The sequence below is a fragment of the Micropterus dolomieu genome, linkage group LG13 (assembly GCF_021292245.1).
Source record: "Micropterus dolomieu isolate WLL.071019.BEF.003 ecotype Adirondacks linkage group LG13, ASM2129224v1, whole genome shotgun sequence".
NCBI lineage: Eukaryota > Metazoa > Chordata > Actinopteri > Centrarchiformes > Centrarchidae > Micropterus > Micropterus dolomieu.
The window spans coordinates 17,571,066-17,598,217 of NC_060162.1; the positions used below are offsets into that span (position 1 = coordinate 17,571,066).

A 27,152-nucleotide genomic window follows, 5' to 3' on the forward strand; every position below is an offset into this window, starting at 1 on the left:
TTCAAATACAATATTGTTTTATTTACCTGAAACCAAAACCTCAGTAATGCATGTACAATCATTATAACTCATCAATAATGTTCATCTTTTTACATAATGGTTAATATTGTTTGACCAGGTGTCGCCAAGGGGGACGGCACAGGTCTCCCTCACGTTAGATCACAGTTTTACAGCAGTTGATAGGATACATGATAATAATGATGGAGGCTGTAAGAAAACAGGAGAACTTGTTGTATTGCAGGATTACCAATGAATCAAAGTTTAAGTCTGCTGTCCTGATCGCAAAGTAAATGGATCAGAGATTGGCCTACAGTAGTTACCAAAAGGGGGTTGGGGGGGGGGGGGTTAAAAGGTAAAAACTCAAAGTAGAGCACAGTCAAGTTGAGCACGAGTCATTTCTCCATGTCTAATATTGTGCAACCCAAACCATTACAATAAAACAGTGACTTCCTTATCTATATCTATATCTGCAATATAGCCATCTTGAAACCATCTTAATGTCATTTCAGTATTATACATTAGACTCTATAAATATAAATCGCAAAGCCTACATACAGCTGAAACACATGCATGAATGTTTTGTACACATATCTAAGACCATTCAACCCAGTGTTTTAAAGGTTCTCTACGTGACAAGCTACCATGGAAGTTGGAAAACAAGTTCTTCATGCAAGGAGGAACATTGAAGGTGTTGAGGACTTCCCTGCACACAAAACTGTAATAGTGTCATATTGATATAGCATCTGCACACAGAGGTATAAGTGTGTTAAGAAGTGTGTGTGTGGTCATGTTTTGTGGCACAAAGTGAACTGTGTTACCAGTTCAACCACTTTTAAGTATACTCATGTATTTTGGTCTTATTACTGCAAAACCATTTCCTTTTTTTGTGTGTGCACAGGTACACACACTGCTGGTTATCATGGTGTTTGAGGTGTGTGAAGTTAAAAGTGAGCACACATGCTGGACAGCAGAACGTCTCCAGCATCTGAGACCACTCCTAAATTTTGCAAAGCTTTTACGAGAGCCAACCTAAAAAAGGGAGAAGAAAAACCACATTAGTACAAGACAGCATTTAAAAAATTTCACAACCAATATACATATTAAAATTGTATTTTTTTTTTCTACCACACTATCAAGAGAAGGTATTGGTTTTGTGATTATAAGCAAGTGTCAGGAGAGGTGAAAAGAACAGCACACAGTGACGTTCACAATAGTGACGTGGTCAACATCAACGCTTAATTGGTTTCAGGCAGTGTTTCTCAGAAACCGTATTTACTGTCCTCTCATTTTATTAGATTCTACTGTAGTGAACTTGTATTTAGTCGAGTGTGAAATAAGCAAAAGGATACTCACTCTAGTGACAGGGGAGCCAATGGAAGGCATTGAGGAAGAAAAGCACACAGTTGTTAAGTGGAACACAAACACAGAGTGCAAACAAACCCAGGCTTCTACCCCCAAAAAAACAAAACATGCTTTAGATGGGGTTTTAGTGGCCTAAGATAAGTGCAGGTGACTGTATGGGCTCTCATCCAGCATGTATACACAACCACCACATATGGTAAATCCAGCACAAACTAGGACCTCTAAATATTAAAGCCCGTTAAGAGTCAAATACACACAAGATCTGTTTCTCTGCTGCGTGACAATCTCCTGCTCGTCATGTTGTGCCAAGGAAACTGAAGCATTCATGTTTGAAATGATTTGTATTCAAGTATTATATGCACATACAAAAAACACTGGATATGAATGTTGATACCCATTGGCCTAGTATTAAATAAAGACAGAAAACACTTTGATTCAAAGGGTTTGAGTGTATTTTTCCTTGGAGTAAAAAAAACAACATTTAGGGTTCTTATTTGCAATCCAAGTTCATTTGGAGTACTATTATTTTATTAGTATTTTTTTTCTGAAGACTTTAATATTACTGTCCTTTGAATCAAATGCCATGGAGATAGTAATTAACATACATCATCCCCACTCAGTTCTGTCTCTAAAGCAAAACACAAAAAAGTTAATGAATGTCAAAAATCAATACAAACAAAATATATCCTTAAAAATGTTAAGAGGGAAGGAAAAATTTGTTCCGTTTTCTGCACAAGCAAAAAAGCGCACACCTCAAATGTTATGCTTTAGCAAGACTGTTTAGGGAAAGCGTCTAGAGATGAGAGAAAAAAAACTTTATCATATTGAGGTAGCTGTGCTCTGCCCAGTGCAGAAAAACTGGCTTATTTTCAAATCATTATAGTAAAAAAAAAAATACATCCATGAAGATAATTTATACTCTAACATTGGGGGACACACAATTAAATTAGAAATGAGAAACCACATATAGTTCATGCTTGGTCACAGGACATGCGGCTTTTGTTTTTCAAGATATTTTTCTCTTTTCTTTAAGCAGAGCATTCAAATGTTCACTCCCAAACCTTTCCTCGTCCTCGTCTGCCACAGAGCTTGTCCTCTCTGAAAGAGTTCTGAGTTTATACTGAAGACACAATGGTAAACATTAGAAAATAAATCAAGGCGGTATATGTCTAAGCCACGCTGGTCAAAAAATGTATAAAGCCCAAAAAAAAAAAAAAACTGTTGCATAAAATTCATTCTCTGTACAGACCAACGGATTTCTGATATCTTAACTTTCTTTTCATGTGGAGGGAAGCTAAACAAAACAATTTGCTGTTACTGTAGTGACAAATGCTATTCCCAAAAATTATTAAAAGTATAAACCTTCTAGGCAATATTGACATGAAGAAAAAAAAAATGGCAACAGTATATTTTCTTTCAAACCAGCAACAGGGCTACGGGAGTGATGGTCTTCTAACACTAACAAGCATTCAAAGTCTCACCCATTCTCAAATCCTATCCCGACTCAAACCAGTGACTTATCAATTTTATATTATTTGTTATTTCATGTGTTAAAGTTGGTCCTTCTCACACACACGCGGTAATACACACACTAACTCTACAAACACGCACACACGCTAGCTTTGCACATGAAGGAAGGCAGAGAGGGAAGAGGGAGAGGAAGGGAAGTGATGGTGGTAGGAGGGGGGAGGGAAATGGAAAAGTCGAGGTTGTGCTCAAGTCAGTCAGGACCAGAACATGTCGGCCATGTTAGTGTCGGAGCTGTAGATCCAGAGGACCAAGGGGAGGGATACGGCCACAAAGGGCCAGGAGATGCCCTCCATGCATGCAGACAGGATGCAGCCTTTGGAGCCGGCAGGCTTCTCCAGCTCTTTACCGGGCTCCAGGTAGTTCCTGGCGGCAAACTTGAGAAACTCGTCCAGTAGAATGACAGGCAGGGAGATCTTGAGCACCATCAGCCATTGTGTCAGGTTCAGAGGTGTGATCTGGAAGATGATCTGAAAAAAAGCACACATGACAAAAGTTAAACCACGGTTCAGTCGGCATGGTAACACATTCCCGTTTTGTACCATGACAAAACTACTTTCATTTAACAGTATCACATTCTGCCTGACTCGCTAAAAAAAAAAACTCTCTCACTGGAAGGGGCTCCACATAGAGGATGAGGAAGTGTAGAGACATGGAGAGGCAGATGGCTCCCAGAAGCCACACGTTATCCCAGGGAGGCATCCTCAGCAGAGACTGGTTCTCTGACACACTGAGAAACACAAACAAAGACAAATGGACATGTTTGTTAAAAACTCACAACTTAAGAGCTAGAAATACTGTAATGGATATTTATTGTCCCAGATAAAACAAAGGGGTTGTGCTAAACTGAAAACATTGGTCCCACAGAGCATTATCTGGGGAAATAATTACTAAAAGACATGTTGGCCTTGCTAAGTTATTGAGGCACACGTGGGAAGATGCATTGCTCAAACTAACCTGTTCAGGGCATTGCACATTTCAATGGTGACCAGCACAGACAGGGCCATGGTCATTGGGTAAGGGGACTCAAACACCTTACAGTCCAGACCCTGGAAGTCTGGATTCTCTGGACTACACTGCAGGAAGTGGCTCTATGGAGAAAAGAAATACAGATTAACGCTAACAGCAGAATAAATGAAATTTCTGTGCGGTCAATTAGCAGGATAGTAGTTGTTCATACCAGCTGGTAAAAGGTGATCCTTGGACCATCCTCCGCAGCAACAAACCACCAGGCAGCAGCACCGACAGTGGCAGCACCCACATAACCTGGTGATGCAAATCAAAAAGATGTCACTCACACATGCACATAATTGCCACAGATGCCTACCTACATTACCTCTAAATCCTGCTTATGTGGCAGATTTTTGATTTGAGTTCACTTGGCAAAGAACGGAAACGCTAATCAACAGTGTCACATGCACCAACGACTTACATCCAATGGCTAAGTATCTGAAGAAGAGCCACCCGGAGATGAGGGGTTCCCGGGCATTGCGTGGCGGCTTGCTCATGATGTCCAAGTCTGGTGGGTTGAAGCCCAAAGCAGTGGCAGGCAAACCATCGGTCACCAGGTTGACCCAGAGCAGCTGGACAGGGATAAGGGCTTCAGGGAACCCCAGAGCTGCAGTCAGGAAGATACTACACACAAACGAAGCATAATTATGAAAAATAAAGGGTTAAATAAATTGTTTGACATTAAGGTGTGGAGTGTGTGTATTTCAGAAGGACTGAGTGAGCCATCCTTACCAGACAACTTCGCCCACATTTGAAGAGATGAGGTATCTGATGAACTGCTTCATGTTGTTGTAAATGGCTCTGCCTTCCTCGACTGCAGCTACAATGGTGGAAAAGTTGTCATCGGCCAGCACCATCTCAGAGGCAGTCTTGGCCACAGCTGTGCCTGAACCCATGGCAATACCAATTTCAGCCTTCTTCAGAGCAGGAGCGTCGTTTACTCCATCACCAGTCTGAATGGGTAATGAAAAACAGGAAAGGAAAATATAAAGGGAAACCACTTTTTATAATGAATTTCAGTATTTTACAGTGTATGAGAATTATTTCACTTGGATCACTGAATCTTATCTGGTTTAATTTCAAGATTTGAAAAGAATTGTGCGCGGCTAAATAAAGTAGAATAGTAGAAAACTAATAAATGGTAGACAACAAAGTTTTATTAGGCCTTTTTCTTACCATAGCAGTAATTTCATCATAGGACTGCAAAAACTCAACAATCTTGGATTTATGTGAAGGCTCAACACGGGCAAAGCAGCGGGCCTTGACCACAGCTTCTCTTTGTGCAGCAGGCGACAGATCATCAAACTCTCGGCCAGTGTATGCCATGCTGGAAACATCATCGTCCTCTCCAAAAATACCAATACGTCTGCAGATAGCCACTGCCGTCCCTAAGACACATATAAGAGCATGCAAGTTAGTATGCAAAACTATATTTGAGCATCCTCATTGCGTATGTAGTGCTAGATGTGCGCATATAAGACTGCAACATTGCAAAAATAATAATAATATTTACTCTCTGAGCAGATGTGACTTTCTCTACATACCCTTGTTGTCTCCAGTGATCATAATTACTCTGATGCCTGCAAGACGGCAGAGTCTAATAGAGGCTGCCACCTCTGCCCTGGGAGGATCCAGCATGCCCACACAGCCAACAAATGTCAGATCAGTCTGGATGATAAATATATGCAACATTCAGATTATTTTGCTTATTCTTACTTACAACTGCAACAATGAAAGTGAGATAAACGCTTCAGAAGAATCCAGCGACCAAATCAATCCGTCCCAGCTCTCACCTCATATTCAATAAAGCGGGTGGAGTCCTCTAAAGCCAGGTCATTTTTGCTCATGTGGCTGTCTCGGGTGGCCAGAGCCAGACAGCGCAGGGTGTCCTTGCCAGTTCCATATTCCCTGATCACAGACATGAGTTTTTCCTTGATGCCAGGGGTCAAGGGCACCTTGTTACTGCCTACACGGATGTGTGTGCACCTGTCAATCACTCCCTCAGGTGCGCCCTACGAGCAGAAACAGACAAGAGAAAGTGGATGCAAAGAAAAGGACGGAATAATCTCCAAGTTAAATATTTTCAAAACCTTTTATTTAGTAACATTTATAGGAAACCAATTTCCTAAATTTAATTTAATCTAAAAGCTCATTATAGTACTACCATGCTAACAAAAGGCATTTATTTTAATAGCATGGATAGACATCCAGAAAATCTAGTGACACCAGTAATGTTTTTTTATGTCAACACTGGACAATTCAAACCGTACAGTAATTCTCAATTTGTATATTTCTTACCTTTACAAACATCTTGCCAACAGAGGATCGGGCCTTATTGGCAGTGCAGTACACAGACATGGACTTTCTGTCTCGGGAAAATTCCAAGGTGAACTCTTTCTTCATCAGCTGCTTGATCACCTAAAGATGTGACAAAGCACAAATGCAATTGTCTTGTATCAGTTTCTGCATTTAGTTTGTTTCACTGTATTTGACTAAAGTACAGGAAACTGCAAAAACATGCAAGGAAACAACTTTGAAGAACTCAGGGTTACATACAGAATTACAGGCGTTGGCTCTCTCGACCTTGGACAGGCCTCTGACATCTGTATCAAACACGTTCATCTTCTCCACCAGGCATGTGAGCGCCGTCTCTGTGGCCTCACCTACTTTCTCATACACACCTTTGGTCTGGACACGCACAGACAAAAGTGAAAAAATAAATAAAACACATCAGCAGAAAACATCACCAAATATGCAAGGCATTGTCAACAGAGTCACATTGGGGGTGAAGGATAATGTGCCAATTAACTTACAAAAAAGATTAAATGCAAACCTCATTATAGTCCAACGAGGAATCATTACACAGAGCACAGATAGAGGCCAGCTCCACCAAGGCGTCATACTGGGAACATTTGACTGGTTTGCCGTCATTGAACCTAAACAGAAACCCAGATGTAGACAGAAAGTTTCAAATCACCAATTGTGCTGATTTTATGAAAAACACAGGGGTTTGTATTTGTAACATGTTGAGACCCACATGGTGTAAATCAAAGTGTTTTCACCTTAACTCAGAAAGATCGCGTCCAAGTAGTGTAACAGATTTATTTTGTTACATAACATTAACATCATTTGCTGAGTATGAGACTACTCACACTTCTCCCTCCGGGGCATATGTGGAGCCAGTAATGGTGAATTCCTTTACAGAACAGTGATCACCCTCTGCCCGATCAATGATAAACATCTAGAAACACAAACATTTTAGATGCAAACTATTATCACTCAATACTCAGGCAAAAAATCCCAGACAAGAGTTTCAACAATGTGTTTGTACCACATTTTAAGTGCCAAAAAAAAAAAAAGATTCTGATAGACACATCATCCAGCAGGTGGCAGCAGACTACCATCCACAGGAAAGAAACCTGAGTTCAAAACATAGAACAGAAGATGATAATAATAACAACAATAATAATAATAATAATAATAATAATGATAATGAAATGCTGAGCCAAAGCAGACACTAAGCACTCTGGTGGGGAGGCTCCATAAATGAGAATTCCTTTGTGCAGTCACATATGAATATACTTTATAAAAGTAAATCACTCTGAGGTGGAAACAGTTTGACCTTGAGTATCCATATCTTTTGGTAAGGAGACTAGATACAGTGTCTGGTTTATTGAGGATCCTCATAAAATCAATTATATTTTTTTCAATTGAAGGTACAATAGAGCCCTCAAAAAACTTGGCATCTCATAAATTTTTCCCCATGTCAAAATATAAGATACTGTTTATTTTTCCAAGACAGAGATATTTTGATTTCAGCAACCAAGATTACAAAAAGCAGTGACGTCAGTGGTGGTCAGACCGTAAACACAAGAGCAAGTAAGGAATTCAATTTTATTACTATCCTATTCAGACAGGGTGCTTTGGGTGCTGCTGATGTGTCAAGCATAAGCATCTCTGTCAGTGACTATCAAACAGCCAGGAATAGTATCATGTGGTTTCCAAAATTAGGCCTTTCAAAATTGCTAAACATAATTTTGGCTTTGGAATCGTTCAAGATGAGCAAGGCTCGGGGGGGGGGGGGGGGGGGGGGGGGGGGGGGGGGGGGGGGGGGGGGGGATCTTTCAACACAAGGTCAGTTATGCAACTCTACTGCTCGCTCTGCTGCAAGTGACTAACAACTGCATACTGATCAGCATGTTGCTGAACAAGAAGGGGGAGGAGAGTGGAATGAGGAGGGAAGAAAAGACGAGGGAAACAGACGACCTGCAAGATAAAGGGCTGAGGAATAGAACTGAAAAAGATGGATGGATGAAGCAGGGGGGAACAAATGAGCTGGGAAGCAACACTAAAGGAGAAATCATGTCCACTTTGTAAGACTAATATACTCAGTAAATACAGCAAATAAGTTATAAAGCAGAAGTAGAGAAGCCAAGTAAGAAAATAAATACACAATGCGTACTTTTGAACGGTATTTCAGCTCTGTATAACCAAGTCCTTCGATATCTGTTATTAGCCATTCAGTGTCTACTGTGCTTAGTGCTCAATAAATCTCTACTGTCAGCATAAGGGGTTGATTTATTGCTCAGTAGAAATTTACACTTGAAAAGTTCTCAGATGTCGAAGTAACCAGCCCTTGCTTTTTCCATGTATGGCAACGGTTGTAAAATTCATATATTGGACTTTTTCTTCCAGTTTGAAACGACCAATTCCATTTGCCCTGCAGACTTCACCGCTAACCATTCTGTTTCCCTGGGCAGGATGTACATTGCCATCAGCGTAACATGGTACCTAAAAATTAGGTCAGGGTCTAGAAAATGTTAGGAGACAAAACATTTAAGATGGATCACTCCAGTTTAATCACTGGCAGCTTCAGCTCCAGAGTGCCCACTGTGTCTTCTGTTAAAATACTATGGTGTGCTACTTAAATATTTTCCCCGATGCAATCCTATTGTATGGTTTAAAAAGAACACTAATTTCACTCACATGGCCCATTTGCAATTAACCTTCAATCAACACATTCAGTGAGAACAAGCGGGAAGCTTCCCGTCTGAGACGTGAATCCAATGCGAAGCCCCATAAACCTGCATTCTATTGAACGGCCAGCAGGGGGCGACTCTTCTGGTTGCAAAAAGAAGTCTGGTTCCATTAGAAATATTGGCAAAATGACCCTACTTCTGCAAAAACTCAATATGGTGGCGCCCTATCGGCCAAAGTTGAGGCTTCAAAACGGAAGTCCACAAATCAACGGGTGACGTCACGATGACTACAGCCACTTCTTTTGTACAGTCTATGAGTGAGCCCCATTGAGCATGTCCTGTCACTGAGTGCTCATTTATCATATCACACATTTGCTGGCAGGGGTTTTAGCTAGTGTTCCCCAGCGTGGGCTAATTATGAAAGAACTGTCAGAGTGATCTGGTAGTCCAGTAGTTACACTGGTTACTATGAAACCAGTGTAAATGTACATAAGCTAACAATGTCCGTTAAGGTTAATGAGACAACATTTGATGACCGCTTTCAAAAGCAACAAATAGTCTGTTAGGTAAATATGGGAAATCGTGGAGTAACTACAGGATTTCTGATTCAGTTAAATCTAACGCATACAAAACCTTAGAACAGAACCTGTTTGAACATTAATCAGGTCAAGATGTAATAGCAGGTGTTCTTTAACATTATATATTATTATTTTCTGTCTCTTTTTCATGGAATTGTGTATCTTACCATAATTTGTTGTAGCTGTGAATTGGTGCTTAAGATCTTATTCTAATGGCAAAATTCTGACTTGTTAAAGCAAAGTAATTACAATCAATGCAATTCTATTCTGTCCAGATGGTGCTGTGATCATATCAGATATATGATGATACTTGACATTCACAAAACAATACACAATCAATCTTTTGCGCTGCCACTGTTCACCCTTCTCTTACCCTGCACACAGACATCTGATTGGTAGTCAGTGTGCCAGTCTTGTCAGAGCAGATGACAGATGTACAGCCAAGGGTCTCCACAGAGGGCAAACTGCGGACAATGGCATTCTTCTTGGCCATGCGGCGTGTTCCTAGAGCCAGGCAAGTAGTGATGACAGCAGGCAGGCCTGGAGAGAAATGGCAACAGAACCACAGAGGGGAAAAAGGAGAATTAAGACATACAGGTGAGGAGATAATGGTTACAGAAATAAATGGAGACGGACATTTATATTAATTTATTTCCTCGAGTGATGAAAATACCATGTAATGTTTTTCCGTGTATCATGAAGTATTAAAAAACAGAACATAAGGCACAGCACTGGAACCTCTCAGAGCAACAAGCATGTCAGGGACATGGCTGCATGTGTCTACCTCTCCAGCTTACCCTCAGGGATAGCAGCAACTGCCAGAGCCACAGCAATCTTGAAGTAGTAGACAGCTCCTCGAATCCAGGAGCCTCCATGGACAGGATCATTGAAATGTCCAATATTGATCATCCACACAGCAATGCAGATCAGAGTAATAACCTTGAATTATACAACATCAGTTTAAATTTAAAGATCATATTAAGTTAATTAACTATGCAAGTACAAAAAGGGAAAAATGAGAGGATAGGGAGGCTTAACAAATTACCTTGGATAGTTGCTGTCCGAACTCATCCAGCTTCTGCTGCAGTGGTGTGCGCTCCTGCTCTGTTGCTGCCATCTCGTCTCGGATTTTGCCAATCTCTGTGTTGCCACCTGTGGCTACCACCACACCAACAGCTTTACCAGCAGCAATGTTGGTCCCCTGAGGAGTAGTGAAAAGCACACGTAAGACAACAAAACATATACATATAAACAACTTCTGGCCATAGGGGTAAAACTAGTTTAACAACTATTCTGAGACGTGTCAGAAAGATACAAAGAGGATTCCACTTGTAACAAGTGTCAACATGGAGCAAATGTTAATACTCTAACTTCAGTGCAAGCTGGCATGAAGACAAACGTGACAATTTAGTTTGTAGACAAACAGAATGGAAAGAGGTTCAGACAGTCGCTGTTAATGTACTACCATCAATCTAAAATGGTCTTGTGAGTCACTCACAGAAAAGAGCATGTTCTTCTTGTCCTGGTTGACAGCACGTGGGTCAGGCACCGGGTCAGTGTGCTTGATCACAGACACAGACTCTCCTGCAGGAAGAGGCAACAAAGGACATGAAAAAGGGAAGCACTGAGAGTTTCTACACAGAAGAGCAACAATTCAGTTGTGACGCTTGTTTGACATTTTGGGCAGATATGTGTGGAAGAGGCTTTGCAGCTGACTGAGCAGGCCTGACAATTATCAAATACTGCACTGCCTCTGCTTTTCAAACCCCATATCTGATGTGTGCTTGCACCGTGTGTAATCAACAGGACAAGGTCTGCACTGTTCTGATAGAGTAAGGCAGGGAGCATTTGACAAGCGGTATGGCCATGAATGGGGAAGGGAAGCAAGGAGAAAAATAGCTGAAACACTAAAATATCCCATGGAATTTGCTACCAATTAAGGCAGCAAAGCAAGACAAGAGCCTTAAGGACTTAATTCACATAACCCTCTTCTTCCGTGCATTACATATCCTTCAATTTTCTCCCCTTCTAATCTTTTCCATCTACATTGCTGTCTAATTATCCATCCACAGATTCATCCATTTACTTTTTCTTCCCCCCACATCACACTTCTTTCTGTTTTGGTATTGACTGAGCAGCCATAACAACAGGGTGTAATGAGGGCATGTGCGTCAAAAAGAGGAGGAAATCGCTTATTCTTGCTCTGTCAGTGCTGATCAAAAGAGGTAAGTAGGTTGCAAAGACAGGGCAAGAAATGTTCTACAAATGTGTTACCTACACACGAACCAGAACATGTATAAACCAGTGCAATTGGTGAGGAAACAAAGACACAAACAGGTGACAACAAGGTGCTCAACAATTTAGAAATGATTTTACCTGTAAGAATTGATTGGTCTACCCTTAGCGTGGTTGACTTGATGGATGTAAGCCTGATGTCGGCAGGCACTTTATCACCAACTGTGAACAAAAACAACAAAGCACAGGAGACACTTAAGTAACTGTTCACAATTTTAAAGCATCTGTAAATGGCACCATGGATGAATACTGAAAAATTAAAAGCAATAAAGGCAGATGAGTGGTGTTCAGATTTGATGAAATACTGTATCAAGCCATGTAAATGTCATACATGTAAAAAGACGACACTAAATTTACAGTGTTTAATCATGAAAAAAAAGAGAATAAATTTTAAGATAAATACAATAAACAAGCAAAAATTACCACACAGAGACAAGTCTTTTTATTAAAGATTATTAATATTCCACTCATGTTCCACTCATCTCCTACACAAGACGCAAATAGATTGCTGCTCTTTCTTTCCATAAACACATGGTTTTAGCAATCCCCAGTATAACAAATGTAAAAATATAAATATACACTAAATTCCTAGTTTCCTCTGCAGGCAGATAAGTACCATTAAAGCCACTGACACTTATTAGCTTTGCTTAGAAGGGCATCAAACTGTTTGATTCCCTTGTAGGATTTCATGTGCAGTCTGGGCAGATAAAAACTGCAGCTGATAATGAAACTTTGTGGTCTGACTGAAAAAAAAAAAAAAAAAGTATGTCAAATTCAACCTTGTTCTGCATTCAGATGCACATCTGCTTTCAAGTGATATTTGAGTTCACGATTACAAAGCACATCTATGGATGGGACTGGAATTATAAACATGTAATGAACCGTGATGAAGAATCAAAATATCTAACCTCAGAAAATGTCTTTAAAAAGGAGACGTAAAGTAAAGTCTTGTAACTTATGTTCCCTGTATAATACTTTCCTATTACAGTGAGAGACCCCATAGCACCCAAGCACAATGGACAATGCCAATGTTGCAAAAAAGTTAAATATATTACTTTCAGCTTACAGTAAGACATCACACAGCTTGAAAGGGTGCAAGTAAAGACAAAATATAAAGCAATGACCCAGAGGCCTTTAAGAGATCCCTCTGTGGACAGTGGTGACAGACGTGTAAACCATCCCTTGGGCCTCTGCAGTGCCCTTCTGAGTAGAGAGGAAGAGAGGGGGAAGGAGGAGAGGAGAGAATGGAAGAGGGATTAGATGAGTCCAGCAAAACACACGTCCAAAAATGGGAAAACTATTTTGATCAGTTGCAAACGTACTGCTGGATGAGGGGGAGGGAAAATGATAAAAACGTCTGTTTTAAACAAGGAGAACCCGCTCGTTGTCATAAGAGTTGAAATAGAAACAGTGTGGTGTGTCCTTGTATGAAGACTGTTCATTCATTCCCACTATTCTCATGAATTTGTGACATATTTAAGCCACTAACACAGACAATCAAGTGAGGAAATTCTACTCAAGTACTTAGTAGCCAACAAAACACATCACTGCAGTGTTTCGCATTTTGCTTACACTATACAATAATCCAAAAATCTATGTTATTACTGTAAATGCAAAACATGTGGTAATGCTGAGCTCATGGTGAGTGATAACACTCCTGGACTGTACCAGTTGCACTACCAAATTTGGTCCTTCGCTTGACTAGAGGCTGTCAAAACCACTTCATCACCACCTGCGTGCCTTCAGACCAGATCCCTCTTAACTGACAGGAGATGGTGAAGGAGATGAACGACGTATAGCATGAGGGAGGACGTAAAGGAGACCAGAAACTACAGTCGCTGGGAATATTTTAAGACTCAAAGCCCTGTGGGAAGGCTCCTACAAAAAGTCACTAATTACAAAACCTTCTATGCTTGACGTAATATAAGTGAAACGCCCCCCCCCCCTATTCACCACCCATTGGTGTATACTCAGAATAAGGTCACATCAAGTAGAATAGCCCACTTTCACAGGCAATGAGAGTAGTTTGGCAGGAAGGAGACATTATAAGACCTATTCATTATTAAAGCTTTTTAAATTAAAACCTTTCAATAACAAACCAAGACCTATGTTTGTAATCTTAATTTCCACAAGTATACTGTGTTCACTGTCATGACAAACCTATTTCCTGTGAGGATAATTAACCCATTACATTTCAATGAGGAAATAATGCATTGCTATGTGTGTGGCAATAACAATCAGATACTAGATAGATAAACATCCTGCCATTAGCAATGCCTCTGAAATTATGCTTGCTGTTTATTAATGTTGCTACAAGTCATTTTGGCACACAATGAATAGTTATTTTTCAATTATGCAACACTTTGCTGCAGTGAACCTCACTTTGCAGCTGCTTCAACTTAAAGAGTGAACCAGCTATCTTTCCTTTCATCTGACATCACAAGCTCTTTTTTAAGCGTCAATCTTTCTGGGAAAGAGCGGACAGCCTCTGGGGCAGGGCCCTTTCTTTCTCCCATGTGAACAAAAGGATTTTATTTGTGCTATCTGTTCCCTAGAGTGAGGGACAAATGTCAGTCTGCATACACTTTAGTGATAAAACCCCATGAGTGTCATTTTTATACCCTATCCAGGGTCTGTATCCCCACCTTTCCCCCCTTACACTAACCATGATTGACACCACTACCCATGTGACTGATACCACCAGTATTGACACTTGTGATGAACCTTAGGAAACACTGCAGAAACAAGTCTTTCGGATTTGAATTATAGTGCAGATTACACAGCACCCAACTATTCATCATGGGGGGTCCAGTGAAACTTGAAAGGCCTTATGGGGTTTTGTATATTTTCTCTCCCAGTGACAGGGGATCCCTGATGTGCTAGCACGCAAGCTTGCAGCCTTCTGGGAGCTTTCATAAGTCCTCTTACTCTCAGGGGACTCTTCCATTTCTCTTATGAATGGAAAAAATCACAAGACCATATCTTATCGTACACAAACACACATGACACTGTGCATCCCATATAATTTCTGTGTGCTCTAAATGAGCAGGCAAAAGGAAAAAAGCAAAGAGCTCAGACAAGTGGAATAGAGTCAGCAGAGGACGGACAGAAACAAATAGCTTGGATGATGACAATAGACAGACTCTCCTACACTCTTAACCACAAGAGAGGTAATCTGGCCATGTGGCCATTTGGAGAAAAAATTATTTATCAAATTGAATCTCTAACGTTTCTAAATGTAACATCCTGTCTTGCTGTCTCCTTCCACCCAGGGCAGGACAATATTAATGGTTAAGATAAAACCACAAGCTAGGAAGAACATAATGGACCAGTCTCCCATACAAAACACATCTGAGTTACATATAGCCAGCAAGAAATAATTGGGGCAGAGAAAGAAAGGACATTTTATTGCACATGATGTTGCTACAAGGGTCAAGGTCATCACTTTGGCAACAAACCAAGAACGTCTTGTCCAATAAGGAATTGCATGGTAAAAACAAAAGAGACCAAAGAGGCAAAGAACTGTCACTATTACCTCAGTAGAGTGCTGGCAGTAAATAAAACCATTACACTCATTTTAATGAGAAACACTCTAGAGAACAAACAGTGTATGAATGTCTTAACTGAGGGACAGTGAGTCATTGTGATGTGGGAAACAACTGCAGCAACTAAAGGCATAACTGAAAACAAATAGGCAATGTGAAACCATCCTGTAAAATGAGGTGATGTGAAAAAACTGTAAAATTTGAAGAAGAAAAAAAAGGTATCTTACACTGAGTTCCCTATTTAGGTCCATGTAAATTCCAGGATTATGCAGAATTTCTTTCCAATTAACAGTCAAGTTTTCTGCTGCCTAGTGATGGGCTCAATGCTATCAATAAAAGTGTATTTTTTTTGCGTGAGGTGGTGAAGTAAGTTTTTTGTATTGAAACTTTTGTAGTTACCAGGATCTCAAATTAGCACCCGCCAAATTCAGATAAATTGTTGCCAGTAACCGTAAAATCCTCAGGCCATCCGCCACTTTTGCAGACAGGGAAAAAACAAAACAGAAAGATACATGTAGCGTAGGTTAGCATATTGCAGTGATAGGCGTCAAACAACACACACACACACACACACACACCCACCCTGTGAACTGTGAGTTTTGTATTGAGCACATATTGACTGGATAACACAGTGTTCAAGTTTGTGCTTTGTGTTTCTTGTCGTCTGTTGTCACCTTTGAAATACCTGGTTGTCCGTGATTGTTGGTGGATTGATGTCATGTACTGAAAGACATTGGGTCCTTTGTAATGTTTGTTGTGTGAGTATACTGAACATTGAACGGCAACATTATTTTCATTAAAGGATACCTAAACAAGCTGAATGTTCCTTTATTGAGCAAATCTATTTCGAAAGTGGCAGACAGAAAATAATAATTTCAGGCACTGTTAGTGTATTCTTGCACTTCTTACATATTACCGTTGTTTGTTGTACATCGGATATTTTGTATCCAGACCACGTCCACACTATTGAAGTCGATCCCCTTTATGAAACAAATGCCTCCACCATGGAGCCGGCAGCAATGTTACTTTAGCCATGCTTATTGTTGCTGTGTATAACGATATGACATCATATCAACAATATTGCCATTATCCTGAGATGTTTTTATCATATTAAAAATAATACCAATATATTATAAATGGTATGATACCGCACACCCCTACTTACCACACATTTTTACTAGCATCATTGTTAGCTACTGGTGTAACATACACCTAATATGTGAATTAGGCTAACTATAGGTTTGCTACAGCTAAATTCAAAGTCAACAGGAGAGGACTTTTGCTTAAATATAGCAGAATCAGAATTCACCAAAGGCCACCATATTGATATCTTGTCTAAAAATATTTTCTCCAAGAAGTGATTGAGCTAGGTGACTGGTGCTAGCTAGATCCTTTCTGATTAAACTGGAAGCACAGAACTTTGACAATGATGCAAAAAGGGGGCAGGTGTGATACCCAATTTATACTGCGGTAAAACAAACTGTTTACAAAACATAGCCAAAACAGTGAACTGTGACAAGTAAGCAGTCACTGAAGGAAAACCCTGTTTCAGAAGAAATTCTTTGCTAGCCAGTAAGACGAGAAGCTGATGCTCCCGGGAGGATAAGGGGGTAATTCCACTAACCAGTTAACAATTTCTCTGACTGAGCATCCAAGCTTGTGATGGCAAAATTATCACAGCTCGAGAATCTAAAAGTACTCAAAGGATATAAACCACATGCCTGGCCTGACAAGACACTTCCAGCCGGGCATTACACTCAAATCATCAACCCTCACGCTGCAACTCGCTGGTCGAGTAGTTTGTGTCCCTGCCGCGGCTATCAAACACACAGCTTTTTGGCAAAGTAAACGCAACTGTGGTAGCTTTTGTAGATAGTGCTCATTTCAGTTTGTGACAAATCCATACTGTGCAACTTAAATCTGTTAATCAATTCCACCCTCATTACGTTACTGTATATATAAAGCACGCAGACCAGCTTGTGTGATTCAGCTACTGTCCCACTAAAACATTAAAGTTGGCAGGTTGAATGATCTATATGACTCCGAAACAGTTGCAGCAACATAAATAATGGTTCTACTCGGATTATACCATAAAAGTGGTTTCAAGAAAGTACAGCAGTCCGTGCTGAGATCTACTCCTGGTAGGTAGGAACAAGATAAGGAGGCTAGTGGCCACATAATCAATGAGATTGTACAGCTGAGACATTAACTGAGCACCATCTGAAGCTCTATCAGGAATTGAACAGCAGCTGCTGACGGTGTCGCCAAGCACTTACGTTAGCTAGCATACTACTGTTGACAGATATTAAAACTGACTGTTCCAATCTCACCTCCAGCTCTCGCTGAAGAACAGACAACCCATGATGACTGAGTCTCCCCACAAATGTTCTCCTCTAGACTTGTGCCTTCTGCTTTTGTTTTTTTACTACAGCAAGTTGTACCACGTCAGTCTCCATTTACATCTGCTTCCCCATGAGATCACGTGAGGTGGTGCATTGCTCCCTCTGATACAAGAATCTTAATTTCCTGTAGTGCGTGATGTGCCATTATTTTCAAATCTTGCAACGTGTGCATGTTTGAGATTACAGAGGAGAACATCTGGGAAGTTTTTCCTTACGTGTGTGATGCTACCCAATTTCAAAATGAGTTTGACAGATTTTAAGACTACTGTAGTTAGAGCTGAGCTTCAGTGGTTATATTACCTAAGTAATAAAATAAATCATAATACACTGAATGCAAAAAAATAAAAAAATAAAAATCTAACCATCATACAGGACTAGGTACTATCTTTTTGAAATAATGAATACATTATTAATCGGTGCTTTAAATTTATTCACATTAGTTAATTCAAAGGCATTATTAAGTATGACTCTGTACATCAATAATGCTGCTGTTATCCCATGCTGCAGTAAATGCAAGCTCCAATACTATAAAAAAAAAAAAAAAAAACTTTAGCGACTTTATTTTGTCATTCAGTGTCATTAATTGGAGGCAGAAACAGTTTCATTTAATTTTATATAACGTGTTTCAGAAAACGGACATTTCCCTAGATGTGCTGCAGTTGCAGTTAAAAGCAGTCACTATAAACTATCTAGCAATTATCTAAGTGCTGTTTACAGTTTTGACCCAACTGATGCCTCAAGTCTTTGTTTAAAAAATAAATAAATAAATAAAAAGAGTGCACTATTATACAGGATACCTTTAGCCAATATAAACAAATCAATTCTGCGTGTACGCTCTAAAAACTAATACAGGTCGATATGAGAATTAATGATCATTTTAGCTCACTCAAGTTAGATTAGTTATGTCAGTACAAACTTGTGCCACAGAATGTAATATAACGAATAATGAAAGACACTGCAACCACACTGAGTCAATCCACAGCCCTTTCTTTTAGCATCTGACAAGATTATACACAAACAGTAAAGAAATGGGATGTTACATAATTAACAGAAACACAGGGAGAAGGAAAGAAAGACAACCAAAGAAAGGTAACAAGACAGATAAAAGACAGAAAGAGGCCCACTGGGAAAAACTCATCAGTAAGAAAACACAGAATACAAGAGAAATGAGGAACAGTTGCGCAAAAAGCACAAATACATGTGGCCCTCTCCAAGCTGAGGTTAGCCAAGAAAAGATGATACTGACGAACAGACTGGACCTCTACTCTTGGATTGCATAACTGCTTTACTTACTCGGTACAACCATTATTCTGAGATTGCCTGGGGGGGTGGATTACAGGATGAGGGATCAGCTGTGTGTGACTGTGTGTTTAAAATTGTAGAGTGTACGTCATAACACTGTTCATGATGTTTACAGAATAGATGCCCAATGTTATCCGTACATCTCTGACAGTCACCAATAGTATCCGTGTTAAATTTCATCCAGCAATTTATCACCTATTTGTTTTTTTGATAAAGAAAAAAAAAAAAAAAAAAGCACCAGTACCAAGCAGATAGGCCGCACTTTATCAGATCAAACAAATGGAACATTTTTGCTTAATCATTTGAAACCTCAGCCATGCTTATTCAGAGAACAATCTTTGCTGACATAAACTAGGCAAATCAGAAACTGAAAAACTGGTCATGTGACAATTTCACAATCAACTTTACCAGACCAATACAGACCAGCCAACAGAAATGTATGCTCTTCTGTTAGAAAAGCACGGTGGAGTCTCACAAGAGGCCAATATGAACAAATTAAATACATTTCTTATTGCTATAAACTACATAATACCATGTTAATTAATCAAGAATAAATGGCAAAAATATAGAGATTCTAGGCAGTAACCTATAAAAAGTCCAAATTTCCTTTATATTGAGTATATTATGAGTGACTTTTCCATTTCATTTTGTTGTTGACCTTCCTTTTTTCTGTCTTGATGATTTACAAGTAAGCGCAAAGTGTTAGAAAGCATCCCTTGAGTCTGGGGCCCTGTGAAATCCGTGTAAATTCTTTGCCAGATTATTTTTTTTTTACAATTTAAACACATTTTGCGTCATAAAGAGTGGGCAATCAACAATTTAATAATATAAAAATGTAATCAATATTAAATAATTTAACAAATCGTGCAAATATATGTGCAATTATTTATAGTGACAATTCACAATGAATGCATTCCAACAGTAGGATGTTAAAATACTATAATACTATTTAATAAGGGACATTCACAATCAATTTTTACACCACTGGTACCAGCTCAACTCGACTCTACTAGACTCGCTTTTGTCCCGCTGTCCTCTGTTTTCCATTGCAGATTGTTGTCCCTCAATGTAGCTGGTCGTCATAGAAACACCGCACACAACTGCCGCGATGTATGGTTTACTGCGACACACACCCGTGACGCACACACATACCAGCGGTCTCTTAATTTAAAAAATAAAATCGTTTCAACATTAACGACACAATAGCAGTGCAAAAATCTTACAGCTATGTTTTCCTCTGCTGTTGTTGCTGGAGTTGTCTGCTGCGTTGGCTAAAGTGGTCTGAGTGATACTGGGACCAGAGTGGTCTGTGAGCTGACTGTCCGGCCAGCTTGTTAGCAGCGGTTTCCTTTTTTGGTGAAGCGATCGCTCATGTTTTTCTACACCTTTTGACTAAATGCCTCTTCATTTCCTAGTGTGGTAGCTCTCGCTTTCCATGAATTTCAGGCCGTTTGACTTTCCCTGGGGTCTCTCAATGAAGATACAGGTGTTTGTTCTGGCGTACCTGTTCAGCCAGCCTATGCCCTAAAGGTGCGACAACAGCACTTTTGTGCACGCTGGAGACACGGGGTAGAGCATAAACAAAGCTTAATACTTTTAATCTTACCCGCCACCTCCACGATGTCCCCGGGAACAATGTCCCTGGCCTTGATTCTCTGGACACTCTTCCTATCCTGGCGGTACACCTTCCCCATCTCTGGCTCATACTCCTTAAGTGCTTCAATGGCATTTTCTGCATTTCGCTCCTGAATAGTAGAAACAGGGGGCGGGAAAATGAATAGAGTAATTTTCACACAAACACCAAGCATGTCACAGTAACTGGACAGAAAGTCAAATGACTCCTCAGATATGCTGGTGCAGCTAGAGCACTGTAATTCAAAATAGACTGATGAGAGTCAAATCTTTAGATAAAGCGACTAATAAGAAATGAACTAAGGGCACATACACCAGTGGTCTAGGGTAGAAAGTGAAGCAGAATTATGTAAACACTGGGACATGTTGTAAAAGGCTGAACAAAATCAAGTACCATTTGACCAAAACACTTCACATTAAAGAATTTTTTTTTTTTTTTTTTACATTTTTCTTTTCATATTCTTAACAACACACCATATAGCTTTTCTATTAAAAAAAAAAATGACTGCCACTATGACTACAATGACATTCTTACTTCAGTTTCCCCAAATGTTCCCTTCTTGCCTGCTCAGTTCCTTCCTTATCATTCTTCACTTGCACTTTTCTGTTAGTGCTGACTTTACCTTGTCTGAATGATTGTTCCCAGATTGGACAGTTTAGTGGCAGCGCCCAGCCTGGCTGGCTGGCAGGCAGCTCTTAACAAGACATGGCAAGACGGGGCACACAACCTCAGGACATTATGCTCTTTTGTAAGGGATAGCAACAGGGACACAAATAAAATTGCTGCCAGTCAAGGTGAGGGTTTACAAAGTTAAAAGAAGCTACAGAAGGCATAAAAAATTTAAATTCAGAGGAAAACTATCCTCAACAGAAAAAGCAGCAGATACAGATTCCTCCACTTCTACATCATTCATAGTTTGCATAAACAAAAGGCAAACAACCAGCCACTTTACAGCTCCCCATTTACAGGAGCCTCAGCATGATCTACATCAAGAATTTAATTTACAATCCAATCCAGCAGAGACCTATCCAACCTACCAGGTGTCTTCTTTGACCGAGTACACTGACTGTGGTACAAAACTCACTTGTAAACATACTAACTGAACTAATTTGAAAGTTAGTAGTTATAAAGTTATAGACTCTTTCAATTATTTCTAAAAAAGATTTTCGATTTTTTTCCTATAACCTATAAAGAAAATACAGTTGTACCGGCAGAGATTGAGTAGTCTAGCGCACAGAATCTGTTGCCATGGTTACTACTCACAGAGAGCCTAGCGTTTACTTGCGGAGCGCTTATCTGCCTTTCTGTTCACATGTGGAGCAAAGTGTAGCTCCCCCCGTTAGGCTCGTTCCGATTGGCTCGGCGATTTTAACTAACTCACTATCAGAACTAAGACGACAAAAAAGTCCCTAGAATCTGCACCACACTGCAGTGTTTCCCCATTCATTGATTTATTTGTGGCGACATGACACGCCTCAATATCAACGCTGATCGCCACATATACTATTAGATAGGTGTAAAATCATAATTCAATGCGGAGCTGCCCGCAGCGCATAGATTCGCTCAGCACCTCCACTTGCTCTCTTTCTTTCACAAATGGAAACGGAGCTCTGTGTTTATAGAAAAACTAAAGCATTCAAGTAAACTAAGAAGTTAGTCTATCTATTTTCTTAACAACACTGTCAATGTCAAGAGACCCACATTCAAATAAGTTAGCAAGTAAGCATGAAGGAGCCTAGCTAAGTAGCCACGATTAGACGATATGAATATAGAAAAGATCGCCAAACCCTTTCCCCCATCTGAAAAGACCTTAATGGGTATTGTTCTTCAAATGAGTTATTCACATTTGCACAAGCAACACACTTTGGATCTATGACAAGAGTAAGAGAAATAGGGGTTTTCAAGACCTACAGCTATTGATCTTCATCACTGGCTTCAGGGGGGGGTTCTCTACTCTGTAGATATTAACCACACACTATGATTCAGGGGTTCCCCTACTTCTCCTTCAGATATTTATAAATCTGTTTACATGCAAGGTCTTTCTTAAAAGTTATCTAACAGGAGTGTCAGTTTACCTATCCATCATTTCTGACTCCAAGGAAACATGCCGTTTTTCCTTTTAGAAAGGGTGCCAGTGGGAAAAAAAGATAATTAATTTTTCTGTGTCCAGACGAGTGCCTCCATCTACGACCATTGCTGCCTTTGCTTCCTGTCTATAATTAAGGTGTATGTTGACAAATCAATACTGCTTTTCAAAAGGAACCGACACAGTAAATCCTGGGGGAAAGCAAAGACTCAGCAGGCACATATAAACACAAAGGCAGATTAATAGCTCCTCACAAGCGCAATTAAAACTGCTTTTGTTTTCTCATTTTACTCCTTTAGACTAACTGTTGCCCTGCACAGTCAAAGGGCAAGAGCTAGAGTTTTCCCTGAAAAGATGGGTTAATGAATGAGGACCAATATATAGCAAGTAACGAAGAAGTGGAGCAGGTTTCTGGAGTGACTTACACAAGAAGAAGTGTATCAGATTGGTGCGTGTTTACCCTTAAGGACCAATAGAATGTGTGCTGTATCCTTGACTTTCTTGTTCTTTCATAATAAAAATTTAATTATAAGCTTTTTCATTCCATGTTTCCTTTCATGGCATTAGTTTCCTTCTTCAGTAAGACTCGATGCTTGTACATTCCAAGCACGCTGCAGAGATGCATATTTTCTTTTTTTGATATCATGTTTTTCAGTTCAATTTGTTGATTGAACCTTCAGTTTTATGCCCCAACTATTCACCCAATATCATAACATATGTTTGCTATGAGGAACAACTGGCAGGGCAGAGTCAGGTAGCAAAATTCCACTGTTCCTCATCTTTCCAGCATTAAAGGTACACCAACTGCCATCACACTTATTTAGCACATATGGACAAAACCTCCAAAGTTACTTTCTAACAGCAGCTCATTGAACTATCCAATGTTAGGTGATCATTTTAAACTGGCAAAAAAAAACATTTATATCCATTTAGTCATAACAGTACATAAACCCTTGCTTTTAATAATACATTTTAATATTCTATACTTGTAGTTAATGTAAATGTGATGTGTTTACCTGCCAGACTCCTACAATGGCATTTGCTATGAGAATAAGTAGGATAACAAAAGGCTCCACAAAGGCCGTAACGGTTTCTTCTCCCTCTTCAAACCAGGCCAGGACCTACACACAAAACAGAGAAAAAGAAATGAACAGTAATTACAGATACTGTGACCATTGATGTTATAGGATTAACTGCACAGGACAACCACTGTAGGGGGAGTGGTGCAGTGGCACATAGTGTGTTACACGGAAGGTAAGGAGACACGGAACAGAGTGAGCGAAAGTGTGACAGACTAACCCCCCATCAGCATAGCAGAACAGCCATATGGAGCTGGTTGTCAACACTAACCAGCCACGTGGAGTGCTGTCAGATTCAGTGCTCAAAACACAGAGTCCGCTGGAGCTTTGAACCTCACTAGAAGCACATTAGTGGCCCTGAAAAAAGTTTCTGTGTGGTACCTGAGCTAGCAGCTCAGAGAAGCTGAGAGGTTCTCCTGTGTATGTGTATCTGTGGGAGGTGTCAGTATGTTGCAGTAGCCCTGTAGTTTATCATGGGATAATCATCAAGGGTATGAATGCAGTCCTGTGGTTCATTGCTGTCAAATACTATATATCAAAATACTAAGTAGAGGGTTAGCAAAAGCCAGCATCAACTCCTGTGAATGATGCATCTCATATATAATGTAAATGAGTTTTGTAAATGTTTCATCACAATATAGTAATGTATAATTTAGTTAAAAAATCACATTTAAGTGTGCAGTACCTCTATAAGTATCTAACAACAATTAATTATTCATTATAAATATAAAGCCAGTTTCTGCCAGTACTGCAGAAACTGGGCCAAGTGTGTTAGAAAGTCATGACAGGGAGACTGGGAGTGTAGTAACTACTTTTTCCTCCTTTAGAATCTGTGCAAGGACTTAAGTGTGTCAAACAAAATGCCAACATCCCCCCAATCATCTATTTCAATCTGTTTAAGCATCAGATGTAAGTTTCAATTTTAAGTGTCTTTCAAACAATGATGCACCTTTCAGTTCATCAGCAAATTAGTTGTATAAATGTTTGTATACAACTTTGTAATCTAAATTTTATGCTGAAATAAATGTGTCTGCATGTGCTTGTGTGATTGAGAGCGAGCTGTGTATTAGAGGCGGTGGTTTATTAGCCTTGTATCCATAGCTGGCTGTCATCGCCTTGCCTTGGTGACGGACAATATTCTCATCCAGTAGGCCTACAGCCAATCCTAGTAGAAGCAGTGCCACAGGATAATAACACTGTGTCACACAAACTACACTGGGAATTGCCACTCAGTGGTAACAAGAACACAAGCACAAGTTATGTCTGTTCGTTTAAAGAACATTCCTACTGGACATCAATGTGTTTTAGGCATCGCTACAGTGCAGTGGCATGTTCACACTAAGACAATATCATCAGAGACACAGGGACCTTTCAGCTGCCTTTCACTTCCACTGTTTAACAGTTCAACTCAAAGCATATTGTTCATTTCAACAACATTCAAAATTATCATCAAGTGACATTACTATCTGTTCCCAGACTAACATCAAATATCAGTGTTTCTTTTTGACACCAGACTTCAACATCTCCCTGAAACAACAGGCTCAAAAAGGCTGCAATAACTTATGACTTCCTTCAGGAGCAAACGCCTGTATGTACCTTAAGACAGAATCGGGAAACAAAAAATGGTCATCTGGGTTGTGTCACCAGACAGATTCTGGGCGTCCTTCATCTTCACTTTGAACAGCATTCTTGCTAAGCTGTGATCTGCACTGAATCAATCAGAAAGGAACTATATACACTTACTTACGTAGAATGACAGAGCTGTGCTGACCAAAGAAAAAAACAAAACACTAAACTTGTGACTGATTGGGTTTAAGAAAGATGGTGATGGAGATGAACATAGTTCAACTTACAGAACGCCACGTTATATATTATACTATAGACTATATTAATTCTCCCTAAGCACTGGATATTCTCTCAGTGAAAACAAAGCATGCTCTTGTAGTTAAGATCACAGCCTGAATTACCCTCTCACTGCTAAAATACCCAATCTTTACGAGTGTCACAACCTGTTTGTAGACTTTAACTACCACTAATCTTGATGACATTGTAAAGGAGGTATAACACTTCACTGTACACAAGTGTCCAAGTCAAATGTGAGAAATTTCATTTATTTTACTAAGACAGCTCTATCTGGTCCACACTGGCTGAATGAACACTGAACAAACCACCTATTTAGTTAACAAAACATGTGAGTTATACTTACAAAGGATATGCAGGCAGCAAGCAAAAGGATCCTCACAAGCAAATCTTCAAACTGTTCAACCACTAGTTCCCAAAGAGATTTACCTAGGAAAAAAAAGTTAAAGTTTAAAAAATGAAAGCTAATTTTTCCCCTTTCACTGAAAACATGATAACATATGCAAGTGACTCCGTGCACTATAGGGATTGGTCCACTCACCCTCCTCAGCTGGCAATTCTGCAGGTCATCCCAATGAGACCGCAGACAAAAGAGAGATGGACAAGCAGTTAGTTAAATGTCAGCACTTGTACAAAATAATAGAATACTGCTGGTAGCATTAGTGAAGTAAAATTAGAGATACACAGCGCATGTTTCACAGAAGTGATCCAGTATTTCAACATACAGATGGTGACGTCAACAACCTTCCTTTATGTTTGGCATGCAGCCGTTACAAACCGGGAGCGATGGGCCATAAGTTAATACACACGAAAAAGCGGATAAACTAACCAGCTTCTTACCGTTTGGTCCATATCGTTCCCGTTGTTTCTTCACTTGCTCTAAACTCAGGCCCGTGCTTTCATTCACGTTAAAAAAGCTGTAAACTTCTTCAACCGTCTTTGTGTGTGCGTTGTCCATGGTGAACGGCCACTTGAGGACGCCGCTTGTTTCGCCCTGTTGGTCCCAACCTCAAACCTGTCACGGCTCTCTCCCCGTTTGACGTCACCTCGGCACTTAAAAAAATACTTTAAAATATTAAAGCGGGGCGACCTGTACCGGTTAATTGGCTATAGTACAAGACAGCGTAGCGAGCAGGTATCTGGCGAAGAGTGGACAACTTAGCGTCTCCTGAGCTAACCGCCAGCTAACACAGGCTACAGCTAGCTAACTGTTGGGCTCCTTTGACTCCGCTTGAATTCGCCGGCTGTGCTCCGCTAGCGTTCCTGTGAGACCACGAACGAATTACTCATATCAACACCGCAGTCTCAGTTTCGCGTTTCAGTATCTCCCCCTTCTTTTAAAACAGCGAATTCCTGAACAACTCCGTTCAGACAAATAATTTAAACATGTGCTTAAGTGCTCTCTTCTCTCCCGTTCTCTGTGCGTGTTGCGGAATCACCAGTATCCTCGTCGGCACCAATCGCGTTGGTCCGCTGCAGCTCTCGCGTGTGTC

At 40.1% G+C, this 27,152-nt stretch overlaps 1 protein-coding gene across 2 annotated transcripts; it reads right to left on the reverse strand.

Moving 5' to 3' along the window:
* atp2a2b (ATPase sarcoplasmic/endoplasmic reticulum Ca2+ transporting 2b) lies at positions 1–27,152 on the reverse strand. Of its 2 annotated transcripts, XM_046066614.1 has the most exons (24): positions 26,500–27,151; positions 26,201–26,218; positions 26,006–26,088; positions 23,737–23,841; positions 20,608–20,746; positions 11,834–11,914; positions 10,956–11,041; positions 10,503–10,658; positions 10,255–10,396; positions 9,831–9,997; positions 7,053–7,141; positions 6,734–6,836; positions 6,457–6,588; positions 6,199–6,318; positions 5,694–5,912; positions 5,445–5,568; positions 5,077–5,288; positions 4,633–4,853; positions 4,322–4,524; positions 4,070–4,155; positions 3,847–3,980; positions 3,502–3,619; positions 3,239–3,359; positions 1–1,029 (listed from the first exon to the last, which is right to left on the reverse strand). In XM_046066614.1, the coding sequence occupies exons 1-24, from the start codon at positions 26,615–26,617 to the stop codon at positions 1,016–1,018; spliced, it is 2,991 nt and encodes a 996-aa protein (XP_045922570.1). In that variant the 5' UTR covers positions 26,618–27,151; the 3' UTR covers positions 1–1,015. The 2 variants fall into 2 exon arrangements, with proteins under 2 accessions (XP_045922570.1, XP_045922569.1); XM_046066613.1 differs by lacking the exon at positions 1–1,029 and having other exon boundaries at positions 1,685–3,359; positions 26,500–27,152.